Source organism: Callithrix jacchus, chromosome 8 (genome assembly GCF_049354715.1).
Source record: "Callithrix jacchus isolate 240 chromosome 8, calJac240_pri, whole genome shotgun sequence".
NCBI lineage: Eukaryota > Metazoa > Chordata > Mammalia > Primates > Cebidae > Callithrix > Callithrix jacchus.
Genome location: NC_133509.1, coordinates 108,637,152 through 108,651,389, shown reverse-complemented (window position 1 = coordinate 108,651,389; position 14,238 = coordinate 108,637,152). Strand labels below are relative to the sequence as shown.

The 14,238-nt window shown below is 49.2% G+C and overlaps 1 protein-coding gene across 4 annotated transcripts in view; it reads left to right on the top strand.

The window, feature by feature from the left end:
* Positions 1-14,238, top strand: part of MIDEAS (mitotic deacetylase associated SANT domain protein) — a 71,931-nt gene that overhangs the window by 53,532 nt on the left and 4,161 nt on the right. For all 4 annotated transcript variants that reach the window (XM_035260976.3, XM_054240166.2, XM_035260975.3 and 1 more), the window contains exons 4-12: positions 3,132-3,477; positions 6,137-6,203; positions 6,676-6,818; positions 6,945-7,048; positions 7,531-7,606; positions 8,298-8,386; positions 11,088-11,237; positions 12,384-12,596; positions 14,000-14,196. In XM_035260976.3, coding sequence (XP_035116867.2) covers positions 3,132-3,477; positions 6,137-6,203; positions 6,676-6,818; positions 6,945-7,048; positions 7,531-7,606; positions 8,298-8,386; positions 11,088-11,237; positions 12,384-12,596; positions 14,000-14,196 — 1,385 coding nt within the window. The remainder of the gene's footprint in view (positions 1-3,131; positions 3,478-6,136; positions 6,204-6,675; positions 6,819-6,944; positions 7,049-7,530; positions 7,607-8,297; positions 8,387-11,087; positions 11,238-12,383; positions 12,597-13,999; positions 14,197-14,238) is intronic.

Sequence of the window (14,238 nt, the reverse complement as noted above, 5' to 3'; positions counted from 1 at the left end):
CTTCAGGATTTTATTTGTTTGTTTGTTTTTTGTTTTTTTTGAGAGGGAGTCTTTCTCTGTCACCCTGGCTGAAGTACAGTGAAGTGATCTCGACTCACTGCAACCTCCGTCTCCTGGTTCGAGCGATTCTTCTGCCTCAGCCTCCCAAGCAGCTGGGATTACAGACACCCACCACCACACACAGCTAATTTTTGTATCTTTAGTAGAGATGGGGTTTTGCCATGTTGGCCAGGCTGGTCTCAAACTACTGACCTCAGGTAATTCGCCCATCTCTGTCTGCCAGAGTGCTGGGATTACAGGCCACCGCGCCCAGCAAAACTTCATTTTTTATTGTGTCTGTTCCTTAAATTTCTTAAAAGGTCTACTCAGCCTCTCAACCTGTCAGTTGCCTCTTCCAGTAATAGCATTTACCTCTAGGGAAAACGGAGCTTCAAATACTGGGCTGAACTCTTTAGCTTTTTTTTCTTTTCCCTGGATCTTGGCTTTTTAATTCTTTGCCAACCTATTTGCCCTCTGATACCTTCAAAAATGTGTTTTGCACATTGAGTCCAAATTTTCTGGTTATTCTCAGCTGGAGAATTGGCTTGCGTGCCTCTGTAATACACAGGGGAGCGCCAAGATGATTGTGAGCACCACAGTCTCTGCTCTCTGGGTTTCTGTTCTCTGGTTGAGGAAAAGTTTATGGAAGAGGCTGGAGGCCTGGGCAGCTTGTTCTGAGAGTAAGAAGGAAGGAGCCTGAGCAGCTATACAGCTCAATTGCCCTGTTTTATAGATGAGGAACTAGGTCCAGAAAAGACAAGAAGCTGTACCTAAGGTCATGCAGCCAAGTAGTGGCAGAGCTAGCCCTAGAATTTGGATCTCCTAAATCCCTACACCAGGCTTTAGGGGGAGGTTTGTATTTTGTTATTTATTTCATTCATTATTTATTATTCTTTGTACTATAGACACTTTCTTTCATGCATAAAAGTAGAGAGATGGATATAATGAATGCCAGTACTTAGCCATCACCCGGATTTCACAGTTCTCAAATTATAGCCAGTCTTGCTTCACCTGCACTCTACTTCTCCTCGCCACCAGGTTATTTTGAAGCACATCCCGAACATCGTATCATTCCATTCATATATACCTTTCAGTTTGTATCTGAAATACATAAGGATTCTTTCTTCTTCAACATAATCTCAATAGTATTACCATACCTAGAAAATGCACATGACTATTATTGTCAAATATTCAGAATAGTTTTAATCCCTTATTATAAAATTACAGATCATTAGACCTAGCTGATTTGTTGTTGTTGTTGTTGTTGTATTTCTTTCTTTACGTTTTCTTTTTTGATTTTTTGAGATGGAGTCTCCCCGTTGCCCAGACTGGAGTACAGTGGTGTGATTTCGGCTCACTGCTACAACCTCCACCTCCCAAGTTTAAGCAATTCCCCTGCCTCAGCCTCCTGAGTGGCTGGGATTATGTGTGCCCGCCACCATGCCTGGCTAATTTTTTGTATCTTTAGTAGAGATGTGGTTTCACCATGTTGGCCAGGCTGGTCTTGAACTCCTGACCTGGTGATCTTCCTACCTTGGTCTCCAAAGTGCTGGGATGGCATGAGCCACCGTGCCCAGCCTTTTGTTAGATTTCTGTCAAGAAAGTTTGAGGGGCCTTTGGCTCCTGCATTTTTTTTTTACTGTGCAATCATATTGTTTCCCTAAGGGCAGAAGAATGAACAGTTTCATTTCATTCTAATTTGTAGAAGGGAAAAGAAGACACAAATGGGTGAAGGACAGGGCCAGAGCCTCAGAAGGAGTCAGGGCCCTCTGCTGGAAGGTGTTTATGGGAGCCAGAGCCATGGTGGGGAAACACCTCATTATTCTAAGGCCCTCTCAGTCAACATGGCCAACCTTACCTGTTATACTGAGTACCCAGAGGGATAACCTGGGGTTACTTACCCTGTAGGGCTCTATTCTCTGCCTTTGAGATTGTAAGGATGGAGCAAGGGAAAGCCTCTGTTCTCTTATAGTCCTCCTTTCTATTCTAGATAGAGGCCCATGAGGCATGTCTAGCAGGGAGAAATAGGAGGACTAACCTTTGATGGTGTGTATGGGCTAGGCTTTCGCATAGTATGATTAATACTGTGAGAACAAAAGTTGTGCAAGGAACAGTCCATTTCATCTTTTTTTCTTTCTCCTTTTTGTTTTTTAAGACAGAGTCCAGTTCTGTTGCCTAGGCTGGAGTGCAGTGGCACACTCTCAGCTCACTGCAACCTCCACCTCCCGGGTTCAAGTGATTCTTGTGCTTCAGCCTCCTGAGTAGCTGAAATTATAGGCGCCCACCACCACGCCTGGCTAATTTTTGTGTTTTAGTAGAGACAAGATTTTGCCATGTTGGTCAGGCTGGTCTGGAACTCTGACCTCAAGTGATTCCCCCACCTCAGTCTCCCAAAGTGCTGTGATTACAGGTGTGAGCCACCGAATCCAGCCTCGTCCATTCCATTTTGTAGTCCCATGCCCAGCTCATTCTTAGCACGCAGTAGGAGCTTTCATCTAACGCAGAGCCTGGAGTGTAATTAGTGATAACAGCCGGTATTTACTCAGGTACCAAGTGATGTTCTCAATAATTTCCATGTATTAATTCATGTAGTCCTCATAGTTACCCCGTTAAGTAGGCACTTATTAAGAATGCACCATGTTAAAAATGAGGATGCACAGAGAGATTGAGTAATTTTAAGTGGCAGTAAAGGTGGTAGGTCCCGATCCAAGCAGTCCAGCTCCAGAGCCTGGGCCCTGAACTACTGTGCTCTCCTGCCCTGTCACACTCTACAGCAAAGCTAAGAATAGCATTACAATTTTATACGATTAGTTTTAAAAAGAAAAAGGGAAAGAAAAGGAATATGTAACGGAGAACACATGCGGCCCACAAAGCCTAAAATATTTCCTCTCTGGCTTTTACAGAAACAGTTTGCTCACCTCTGCCCTAGAGAGGACAAGGAGAAGGGCTTTTGGACCTACTCCCTTTTTCAGGCCTTGGTGGGTGTGGTGGGCAACTTAAGTTCCAAAGGTGAGACTGGCAAGCATTGGTCAAGACTTCACTTTTCCTGGAACATGGGGGACTGAGCCATCTTTGTTTTTTTCCTTCTCCAGGCAGAGGACATGAATGTCAAGTTGGAGGGGGAGCCTTCTGTGCGGAAACCAAAGCAGCGGCCCAGGCCGGAGCCCCTCATCATCCCCACCAAGGCGGGCACTTTCATTGCCCCTCCTGTCTACTCCAACATCACCCCATACCAGAGCCACCTGCGTTCTCCTGTGCGCCTAGCTGACCACCCCTCTGAGCGGAGCTTTGAGCTGCCCCCCTACACGCCACCCCCCATCCTCAGCCCTGTGCGGGAAGGCTCTGGCCTCTACTTCAATGCCATCATATCAACCAGCAGCATCCCAGCCCCTCCTCCCATCACGCCCAAGAGTGCCCATCGCACACTGCTCCGGACTAGTGAGTGACCTCCCTCCTCAACCATGGCAGGAGTGGGGCTGGGACACTGAACAGGGAGGCATCTGAGCCTATGGGGCTGCTGGGGATTGGGCTGGAACACTCTAGGAGAAGGAGCTCTGCTCTGTCTTCCCTTGAGATTTAGAAGGAGGTTGTCCTGGTTCAAGAGGGGGCGGGTCCGCCTAGCTGCTTGGATTCAAATCTCAATTCTACAGTTTACCATTACATCCGCTTTTGCAAGTCACTTCAGCTCCCTAGGCCTCAGTTTCTTTAGTACTAAGATGAGGATATTAGTAGTTCTTGGTTGATGATGAAATTGCCAATATTCAGCTATTTTTAGATTCACAAATAGCAGTTTCCTTTGGTTCAACCTAATAGCCACCTCCTGGGCTCAGGTGCATTAGCATACATAAAGCTGTAGCGTCATGCCTGGCCATCCAGCTTTGAGCTGCCCCTGGCTCAGCTTGAATTTATCTCTAGGAGAGTTGGAAGGGGGTGTCCAGAGGCTCTTTCCTATGTTTGCTCATAGTTCTTTGCGGTAGATCTGGTCTCTGGGGCTCTTGAACAGTCTTTTTGGCCAAAAGTAGACATTTTGGAAATATTGGGCTGGCTTGGGTGGTGTACTGCTGAAAAATGTTGCCCACTCCACAGAGATCAATTTCCTCTGCAAAATGGGATAATCCAATCCCTTAGGTGATAGAGAGGATTAAGTGGAAGTTGCTCAGGAATGCCTTTGGCCCGTTAACCCCTGACCTCACCCATTGTCTGGCTCTCTGGTGCCCCCTGGTGTCTGTGAGTGCAAAGTGTTTGCCCTAGTCTGGCCAGTCTTCTGCCCTGCTTCCTGGGGAGGCTTCTCCCTGGCTAGGCTGTGTAGGAAGATGAAATCATTGTGGAGACCAGACTGGCAGCCAGCAAGAGGTCAGTCTGTCCATGAGTATTTTTACTGAACACTTGGGTGTAAAGCCTTGAACTGGGTCCTGTGAGGGCTGCAGTAATGTATAGGACGTGGTGGTCTGTTCTGTAGAGAATGCAGTGTCATTAGAGAGTTGACATGAAAGCCTGGGAGTTGGAAAAACAGAGGTTACCGGCAGTGTGGGATCTGCAGCCAGTGAGTGAAGCCCCGAGGCCTTCGGAGGCTGCTAGCCTGGGATGATGAGGACAGCATTCTAGAGGGGTGCGGCCAGAGCTGAGCCTGAGCTTGGAGGAGGGCTGGGTCAGGGAGGACACACCAGGCAGAGGAAATGACTGGTGCAAAGGCCTATAGGTAGGACTGTACAGGGAGAGTGAGGGGCCAAGAGGTAAGCCGATAGGATCCAGGTCTAGGCATGCGGGTGTTGGGAGGTACCAATGGAAGTGGAACTGTCTTGAACCCTGAGGGGGGAGGGTTGCAGGTTTTATCTCACATTGCAGGAGAGAGTCAGTAAAGAGCAAAGTTTTGTTTTTGTTTTTTTTTAAGCCAAGGAGTGTTTTGATCATGTGATGCCTTATGAAAACTAGCTTGGGGCCAGGCATGGTGACTTATGCCTGTAATTCTAGCACTTTGGGAGGCCGAGGCAGGTGGATCATTTGAGGTTAGGAGTTCAATACCAGCCTAGCCAACATGGTGAAATGCAGTTTTTACTGAAAATACAAAAGTTAGCTGGGCATGGTGGTGCGCACCTGTAATGCCACTACTTGGGAGGCTGAGGCAGGAGAATCGCTCGAATCTGGAGGTTCAAGAGATCTGAGATCTCTTGAACTCATTAAGCTGAGATTGTTCCACTGCACTCCAGCCTGGGTGGAAACAGGCAGAGTGAAACTTGGGAGAAAATGGCTAACTTGGGAGAAAATGAGGCACAATCCAAAAAAGAAGTGAGAAGATAATTATAAAACAGTGATCTCCTTCACCACCTCCCTAGTTTCAGTCTCTTTACTAGAAAACCACAGTTTTTTTTGTTTGTTTGTTTTTTGTTTTTTTGAGACAGAGTCTTGCTCTGTTGGCCAAGCTGGAGTGCACTGGTGTGATCTCGGCTCACTGCAATCTCCGCTGCCTGGGTTCAAGCGATTCCCCTGCCTCAGCCTCCTGAGTAGCTGGGACTACAGGCGCAAATCACCATGCCTGGCTAATTTTTTTTTCTCTTACTTTTTCCTACATTCCAAAATTTTTTAATATTTTAGTAGAGACGGGATTTCACCATGTTGGCCAGGATGGTCTTGAACTCCTGACCTCAGGTGATCCGCCAACCTCAGCCTCCCAAAGAGCTGGGATTATAGGCGTGAGCCACTGTGCCTGGACAAAAGCCAGTTTTATGTTGGAGTTGATTTTCTAGTGCTGGGGCTTCTGGGGGCAGGGATATGGCTTTAGTAGTAGAAGCAGTAATAATAATAGCTAATATTTATTGAGTGCCAGCCTCTGTGCATTATTTCATCCAATTCTCAACCCTAGAAGACAGTAGTGATAGCCTCTTTTGGTGAGTGTGAAAACTGAGGCACTCAAATATTTAGGGCAAGGCCTGAGTTTTGTAGGTGGCAGGCTGCAGAGCCAGGACTCAGATGCCTGTGTTCCCTGCCTGAGCTCTGTGTATCTCCACTGTAACTCTTGCACATATAGGGCAGCCACTAGAGTTGGGGATGCTTTGCTGAAAGGAGGGTGCTATTTATCAACTTTCTCTTTGTCCCATAGACAGTGCTGAAGTCACCCCGCCTGTCCTCTCTGTGATGGGGGAGGCCACCCCAGTGAGCATCGAGCCGTAAGTGCAGCCCTGCCCCTGGCCCAGGGTGTGCAGGTGGCCACACTGGTGCAGTGTGTGCAGGTGGGCCCTGGGAGTGACAGGAGGGTTCTGTTGGGCCTGCAGAGGGGTTGGGAGGGCCTCCCTGGGCTTTCGTATTTGGCCCTGGGATTTGCTATCCCCCGCCCTGCCTCTGTGTGGAAGTTACAGGGAAGTGCAAGGACTGGCTCAGCTTGAACTTATCTCTAGGAGAGTTGGAAGTGGGGTCTTTCCCATCTGTAAACCTGGAGCTGCTTCTCCCCTCTCCAATCTCTGGATCTTGCCTTTCTGGTAGTGGCTGCCCTCCCAGTCCCCTAGAAGTCATACCCACTGCACCTAGCTGAGGCCTTGCTCTGCGGGCTCCCCCCATCTTCTTCCCACCCTGAGGGATAATCAAGTCCATTGTCCCCGCAAGGTGAGGCTTCACCTCCTCCTGCCCTTTTTACTCCTCTAGACGGATCAATGTGGGCTCCCGGTTCCAGGCAGAAATCCCCTTGATGAGGGACCGTGCCCTGGCAGCTGCAGACCCCCACAAGGCCGACTTGGTGTGGCAGCCATGGGAGGACCTAGAGAGCAGCCGGGAGAAGCAGAGGCAAGGTGAGAAGGGGCCTGGAGGCAACAAGTGAGGGCAGGCTGGTCCGCACTAGGGTGGGCCAGGTCTCATCCCACCCAGCCCTGCACTGAAAGTGGTTTCCTCCCTTCCTCACACTCCTACGGATCCAGTTGAAGACCTGCTGACAGCTGCCTGCTCCAGCATTTTCCCTGGTGCTGGCACCAACCAGGAGCTGGCCCTGCACTGTCTGCACGAGTCCAGGGGAGACATCTTGGTGAGAAGGCACCCTCAGCAGAGGGAGGGCCCCTCGAGGGGTTGGCTTGGATCCATGTCTCTACTCAGCTAGGCCTACTGGCATGCATATTTGAGGCCAGTTGACCAAGGAAGGGGCCATAGGGGCTTGGCCCAAGGGAGCCCTAGTTTCAGACCCCAGGTTTTGCTTTGCAGTGTCCCCCTGTCCATGCCCATCCCTGATTCTGGGTCACTGGACTCAGACTGGATGGTTGCTGAGGGTCTTCTCTAGCAGTGCTGCTTCCCTTGGAGCCAAGGCTCTCTTAAGAGGCCCTGAGGCCCGGTTTCTGGGCAGCCCCACCCCTATGACCTCACCACCCCACTGGACCCAACCTCTTATCTGTCAGTAGTTAAGGTGGGCCAAGGGTAAGTGCCCACCCTACTCAGGAATTTAACAGAGCCTAAGATATATCCACCACTGATATCCCTGCCAGGGCCCTGAACCTTCCCTCCCTTCCCCTCCAGGAAACGCTGAATAAGCTGCTACTGAAGAAGCCCCTGCGGCCCCACAACCATCCACTGGCAACTTATCACTACACAGGTGGGCCTGGCAGCAGAGGGCATGGTGCCCGGAGTGTCGAGGTCTCCAGCATCATTAGGGCCCTGCTCAGTGCTGAGTCGAAGCCCTGGGTGTGGGCAGGGAGGAGGAGGGTAGATAAACCAAGAGTCAGAATGAGAGAACAGCCACCAAAGCTGGGGCAGCTCTCCAGGGGCTTCCTGTACCCTGGAGGGGGAAGGGAGAAGGGAGTAGGCAGGTGGAAGCCCATCCAGGCAAAAAGGCCCAGGTCACAGGGACAGGAACCCAGGGAGAGCCATCCAAACTGGCATCAGGTACCTGGAACTTAGCCCTGGGAGTGCATGTCCTGTTCTGGGCAATGTACTTTAAGAAGGACATGGACTGAGTCACATAATCCTAGCAGCGGCTGTTCTCGGTCCATGTTAGTGCTACATTTCATCTGCACCAGGCAGAGCACCAAGGGTTTCACATGCATTATCTCATTTAATCCTCACCACAGCTGGTGAACCAGGCAATTTTAGTTTCCATTTCACAAGCAAGGGAGCGAGGCTCTGAGTGACATGGCTAGTGTGTGGTGGAAGCGGGACGAGGAGCCAGCTCTGATGCCTGCAGAGACCATGGGCAAATGGTCTCACACTTACCTGCTGGTCAGAATTGCCCCGCAGTGGCCAAGGCTCTTCCCAACTCACTCCCTGGCTGCCTCTTTGCCCCACAGGCTCTGACCAGTGGAAGATGGCCGAGAGGAAGCTGTTCAACAAAGGCATTGCCATCTACAAGAAGGATTTCTTCCTGGTGCAGAAGCTGGTGAGCTGGGCTCTGTTTCAGGGTCAAGTGAGGGCCTGGAGCTGCCTGTGTGACTTCGGGGCTCTCTCTGCCTGTGACCAAGCCCTCTTAAAAAGCACTCAGGTCTGCAACTTCATCAGAGAACACAAACCAGAAGGGGAAAAAAAGAGAAAAAAGCAGTCAGGTCAATGCTACTGCATAGCCTCAGAGAGAATTTTCTAGACAATACAAGAAAAAGAAAGATTAGGCTTCTTTTCCCTATTGGTTCTAAGCATCCTTTCCCCACCTCAGGCTCTGGGGTCTCAATCCAGAAAGAGGCCTAAGGGCATCAGACTTAAAATAAGCAGGAGGAAGACGGGGTGAAGGGTGGCAAGTAGAGGTGAGCCATTCCCCAGGGGAAGGTGGGAGGGGAGGGCGCCCTGGGGTGAGGGGAACTGAGAGCCAGCAAGTAACCTGCGTAGCTTTACCTGCTTCCTTTGACCCAGAGTTGCCTTCCAGTAACTCAGCTGTTGAAGCCTACTGTCCATAGATTTATCTTGTCCTCTCCCAATGTTCTTCTGGAGGAGCAGACGCTTTGCTAATCCAAGCAATTGTATCTTTCCAGCCCTGTATCACAAAATCTGGGCTGTTGGGAGAGAGTTGTATGGACCACTAAGGGAAAAGAGCTTTTTTTTTGAGACAGAGTCTTACTCTGTCACCCAAGCTGGAGTGCATTGATGTGACAGCTTACTGCAACCTCTGCCTCCCAGGTTCAAGCACTTCTCCTGCCTTAGGCTCCTGAGTAGCTGGGATTACAGGCCCTTGTCACCATACCCAGCTAATTTTTGAATTTTTAGTAGAGACAGGGTTTCATCATGTTGGCCAGGCTGGTCTTGAACTCCTAACCTCAGGTGATTCACCTGCCTCAGGCTCCCAAAGTGCTGGGATTATAGGCGTGAGCCACCACACCTGGGAAAAGAGCTTCTAAGAGCATGCCTTTTCCTCCTGGGATTGTAGATTGTGTTGGGAACAGCCCTGGGGACTAGACAAAAGTGCTGCTGATGAATTCGCCTATGAGGGCCCTGTTGTGCGAAGTCCTTTGCTGTGTTTTGGTAACGCTCTATTCCCTGATTGGGCAATACTGATGGGAAGTACATGCCTAAGGACGTGCCCGTGAACTTCACTGAGGCCCCTAATATGCCTAATGAAAAGAGCAGACCTTTAGTCAAACAAAGGGTCAGAGAGAATTGACAGTAAATGTGTAAACAGTCTAATTAATACGTGTGACTTGGCCATTCCTGTGAGATGAAACACAAAGGGCTTGCACTGACCTCTGGCCTCTCTGGACAGAGCAACGTGGGAGCTTGTGGGGTGGTGACAGGGAAAACAGCCTCTGCGTGTGGGAAAGTAGCCCAAAAACTAAATCCAGTGGCCAAATAGATTTATGCAATGGAACAGCTAGAATTTCAGAGCTTGAGAGGCCCCTGGAGATCATCTAGTCTTACTTACCCCATTTGCTATTTACACATGAAAACAACTGAAATTAGCAAAGTGAGTGGCTTGCCTAAGCTCAAGTACTCTACTCGTGTGGTGGCAGAGTCAGGAGTAAGACTTCGGCCTTTTGCTTCCTCCTCAGGTTTTCCAGGGCTTTCTTGTGAGTTTCCTTTGAGTTCCTCCCCTGACAGGCGGGGACACTGTGACATTTCTGTATGCTCACTTGTCAGACACTGCTCCCTGGAGAGAAATGAAATTGTTTGCCTAGATTAATGAAAGACATCTGTGTGGCCAGGTCAGGGCTGGCTTTGAATATAGATGGTGCCCAGACCTTTTCCCTGAACTTTTCAGTTTTAAAAATTTCAAACTTAGAGGAAAATGGAAAGAACAGTAGAATGAACACCCATCTACCCCTCACTTAGATTTAGCAATTGTTAACATTTGCTTTCTTGTTCTCTATATCTAAACATAGGCACACACATATATAGCACTTTTGTTCTCTGAGTCAGCTCATTGAAAGTAAGTTATAGTCATCCTGTCACGTGACTAAAAGATTTCAACATGTATCTCCTAAAAACCAAGATACTCTACAAAACCACAGTACCATTAGCACACCCAAGAAATTTAACCTGATAAAGTAATTCAGGCCATGTGAGGTGGCTCATGCCTGTAATCCCAGCATCATGGGAGGCAGGGGCAGGCAGATCATGAGACCAGGAGTTTGAGACCAGGCTGGCCAACATGGAGAAACCCCGTGTCTACTAAAAAAAAAAAAAACTAGCCAGTTGTGATGGCACACACCTGTAATCCTGGCTACTCAGGAAGCTGAAGCATGAGAATAATTTGAACCTGGGAGGTGGAGGTTGCAGTGAGTTGATATCTCATCACTGCACTCCAGCCTGAGTGACAGAGTGAGACTGTTTCAAAAACAAAAACAAAAAAAGTACAGTGATGCCCTCTGATATGCAATCCATATTGCCATCTCCTGGGTGGGTCCAGTGTTGTCCTTTATAGCTTGTTTTATTTATTTATTTACTTATTTTAAATAGTGCTGAAGCATTGATTAACTGAATTGATCAGTGGTTTGTTGCATAGCAGGCATTGGAAAAATGCTTGTGTTTCCTGGGTTGGCTGAGTTTCATTTTGGCTTGAGGTTAAGTGAAAAATGCAGGAATGAGAAAGGCTGGATTCTCCCCAGGCAGATGAGCCAAATCCGGGGTTTCTGACCTCAGTTTTGACTTCAAACCAGATCCAGACCAAGACGGTGGCCCAGTGCGTGGAGTTCTACTACACCTACAAGAAGCAGGTGAAAATCGGCCGCAACGGGACTCTAACCTTTGGGGATGTGGATACGAGCGATGAGAAGTCAGCGCAGGAAGAGGTTGAAGTGGATATTAAGGTAACTCCTTTTCCAGCCTCGGCTGCATAGTGCCTGAGCTGGGTCTGGGGCCAGGGCTGAGCTGGGAGCCGGGGCCCAAGCTCTCCAGGAGCCTGCAGAGGGCATGCTGAGGACGATAATGTCCCTGACAGCCCCAAGGAGCCCCAGGCTGCTGGGTTCCCCTCTCTATACTGCTGGTATCAGAGTAATGATACATTGTGTTGATACACAGGGTAATTTTCCCACAGGATTCGCACTAGCATCAATTTCCTGTCTCCACATAGCAGACCTCTAACACTGTTTCTCAAACCTCAGTCATTCTTGTATCCCCTTTTTGATATCTGCTATATCTGCATCCTACTACGTGTCGCCATTACAATTTTTGTCATATTCACATACTACTTGTGCCATTACTTAATATTTTCCTTTAAATCAACTCATTTTTTACTAAAAACAGGAGCTTTATATCATAATCATAAATAGAAAACCAGAATTGTTTGCTATAAATAGAAGGTACTGGTAAAAATTAATATATATAAAAACCAGTGTTACTAAATTTGAGCTAGATGCTGCATTACCTGCCAAGGCTGAGACTGAGCCCTGACCTCACTTTGTTAAAGAAATTACCAAGTTTAGAGATGTGTAAAAGACACATTAGCACCAACCGGAGACTGTGTCCTTGGCCTACTCAGGATTGAAAGAGAATGTTACTGAATTCTGTGTCCATGTATCCACACAGCATCATTTTGGGATTGCAGGTCCATGCTTGGTGACATGCTACTGTAAGACAGGGAGTGGTTTGGTGCCCATTTTGCAGGCATGAAGGTAGTAGAGCTACAGGAAGTGTTACAAAGATAGTTGGAATTGGAACTCAAGGCTCCTGCCTGACTCACTAGACCATTACAGAGGATGTCTCCTGGTCATCTGCCTAGGAGGACGGGTGGCAGTGGGAGTGACTGGTACACACCCTCCATGCCCCTCGCCCTTTCTCAAGTGCTCCCAGGGCTTGAGACTGTCTCATGCTACTATGCCGTGAGAACAGAGTCCAGAGTCCTAGTACAGAAGAATGTGTTGGGCCAACCAGGCAAGCAGGACTAGCAGGGGCTGGTGAACCCCCCCACTGAGATGGAGCTCTAGGTTCACTGCCCTTGTTCTTGTTCCCCATAGACTTCCCAAAAGTTCCCAAGGGTGCCTCTTCCCAGAAGAGAGTCCCCAAGTGAAGAGAGGCTGGAGCCCAAAAGGGAGGTGAAGGAGCCAAGGAAGGAAGGGGAGGAGGAGGTGCCAGAGATCCAGGAGAAGGAGGAGCAGGAAGAGGGGCGAGAGCGCAGCAGGCGGGCAGCGGCAGTCAAAGCCACGCAGACACTACAGGCCAATGAGTCGGTGAGTGTGAATGCCATGGGCTGAGCCCAAGGCAAGCAGGGTGGAGCTGGGCCTGGGGGTGTGGGAGGGAGGGTAGAGCAGGACCCTGATTCTACAGATCTGTAGAGCAGAAAGGGTATGAAGTACTTTGTGCTGTTGACTCATTTAATCCTTACAACCCTATATGGGTAGGTACTATTGTTATTCCCATTTTACAGATGGGGAAATTGAGGCCTAAGACAACACAGCTAGTAGGCAGCCTGACTCCAGAGTCTGCAATTAATTTTTATACTCTACTGCTTCTGTATCTGAGATTTGGAGGGAGAAAGGTTTTGTGCAAACCCATTTTGTGAAAACTCAGTAGGTATGTGGGACACTGAGGAAGCCTCGGTGAGTTGTATCTTGGACAGGGCTCCCCTTAGAGAGCTGGAGTCCCTGACAAGAATGAAACTAAGCTGAGACCATAGGGATGACAATAATAGGCCCTCAGGCATGATCTCTGCCAAGTGCTCTCATTTCCATTATCTCATTAATTCCTCAAACTGCAGAGTTAACCTCCACTCTGCAGCAGCATCAGAGATGCTGAGTGACTGCCGCAGGTCCTTGGACCCTAGTGCAGTGCTCTGTCCACCGTATCACAGGCCAAGAAGCAAGACTACCAGCCATAACTCTTCCAGGGAGAGTTCTTCCAGGAAGGGGGAGGGAGGGGAGGGGATTTATTGGGGGAGTTGCTCCTTTTTGAGTCATTTTTAAAAATATGTGTAGTACACTCATGCTTACAGAACTCCCATAAACTGTGAACACAGGGCTGTGTGTCTACTTCTGACTTTTGTGGACACTTTCCCATGAGGGTGCCACCTCTGATGGCCACCCGGGGCTTCCCCAGCTGAGTCCCCCTCTCCTCCCTCTGCTCTGCACTCTCATCCCTGCTCTTGCCCTGTTTGGTGTCCCTGAACTGCTGTGTCCTGAGCTAGCTACCTGTACATCTGTCCCTTCCACCAGACCCTCAGCTGAGGGCAGGGATGCCTGTGTCAACCTCTTTGTCCCCAGCACCTGGCACATCACAGGGGCCTGAATCTCATTTATAGAACAGGGCCTGAGCGGACTAAATGACAGAAAATATCTGCAGGTGCTTCATTCACCCAGACACCAGGATCCCCTGTCAGGCTCATGGAGGCCTCTTGCAGCTAGGGCTGCACCTCAGAATTAGCCTAGCAGCAGCTTTATAAACGATAGAGCTGACCAAGGACGCAGAGGGCTTCGAAGGAGGCAGTGGGCATCCCATCCCTGGGAGGACCCAAGTGCATGCTAGGTGAGTGGCAGGAGTATATATGACCTTTCAGGCCCTCAGTTCCCTGCGATTCTAGAATTCCAGATCTGCACTCGCCCAGGTCACTCAACAATCCTTGTTTGATTCTCTCCAGGCCAATGACATTCTCATCCTCCGGAGCCACGAGTCCAACGCCCCTGGGTCTGCAGGTGGCCAGGCCTCGGAGAAGCCAAGGGAAGGGACAGGGAAGTCACGAAGGGCACTACCCTTTTCAGAGAAGAAGAAAAAAACAGAGACATTCATTAAGACCCAGAATCAGGAGAACACTTTCCCCTGTAAAAAATGTGGCAGGTAAGGTGGCCAGTCCCCGCTGGGACTCTGCGGGCTGGTGCG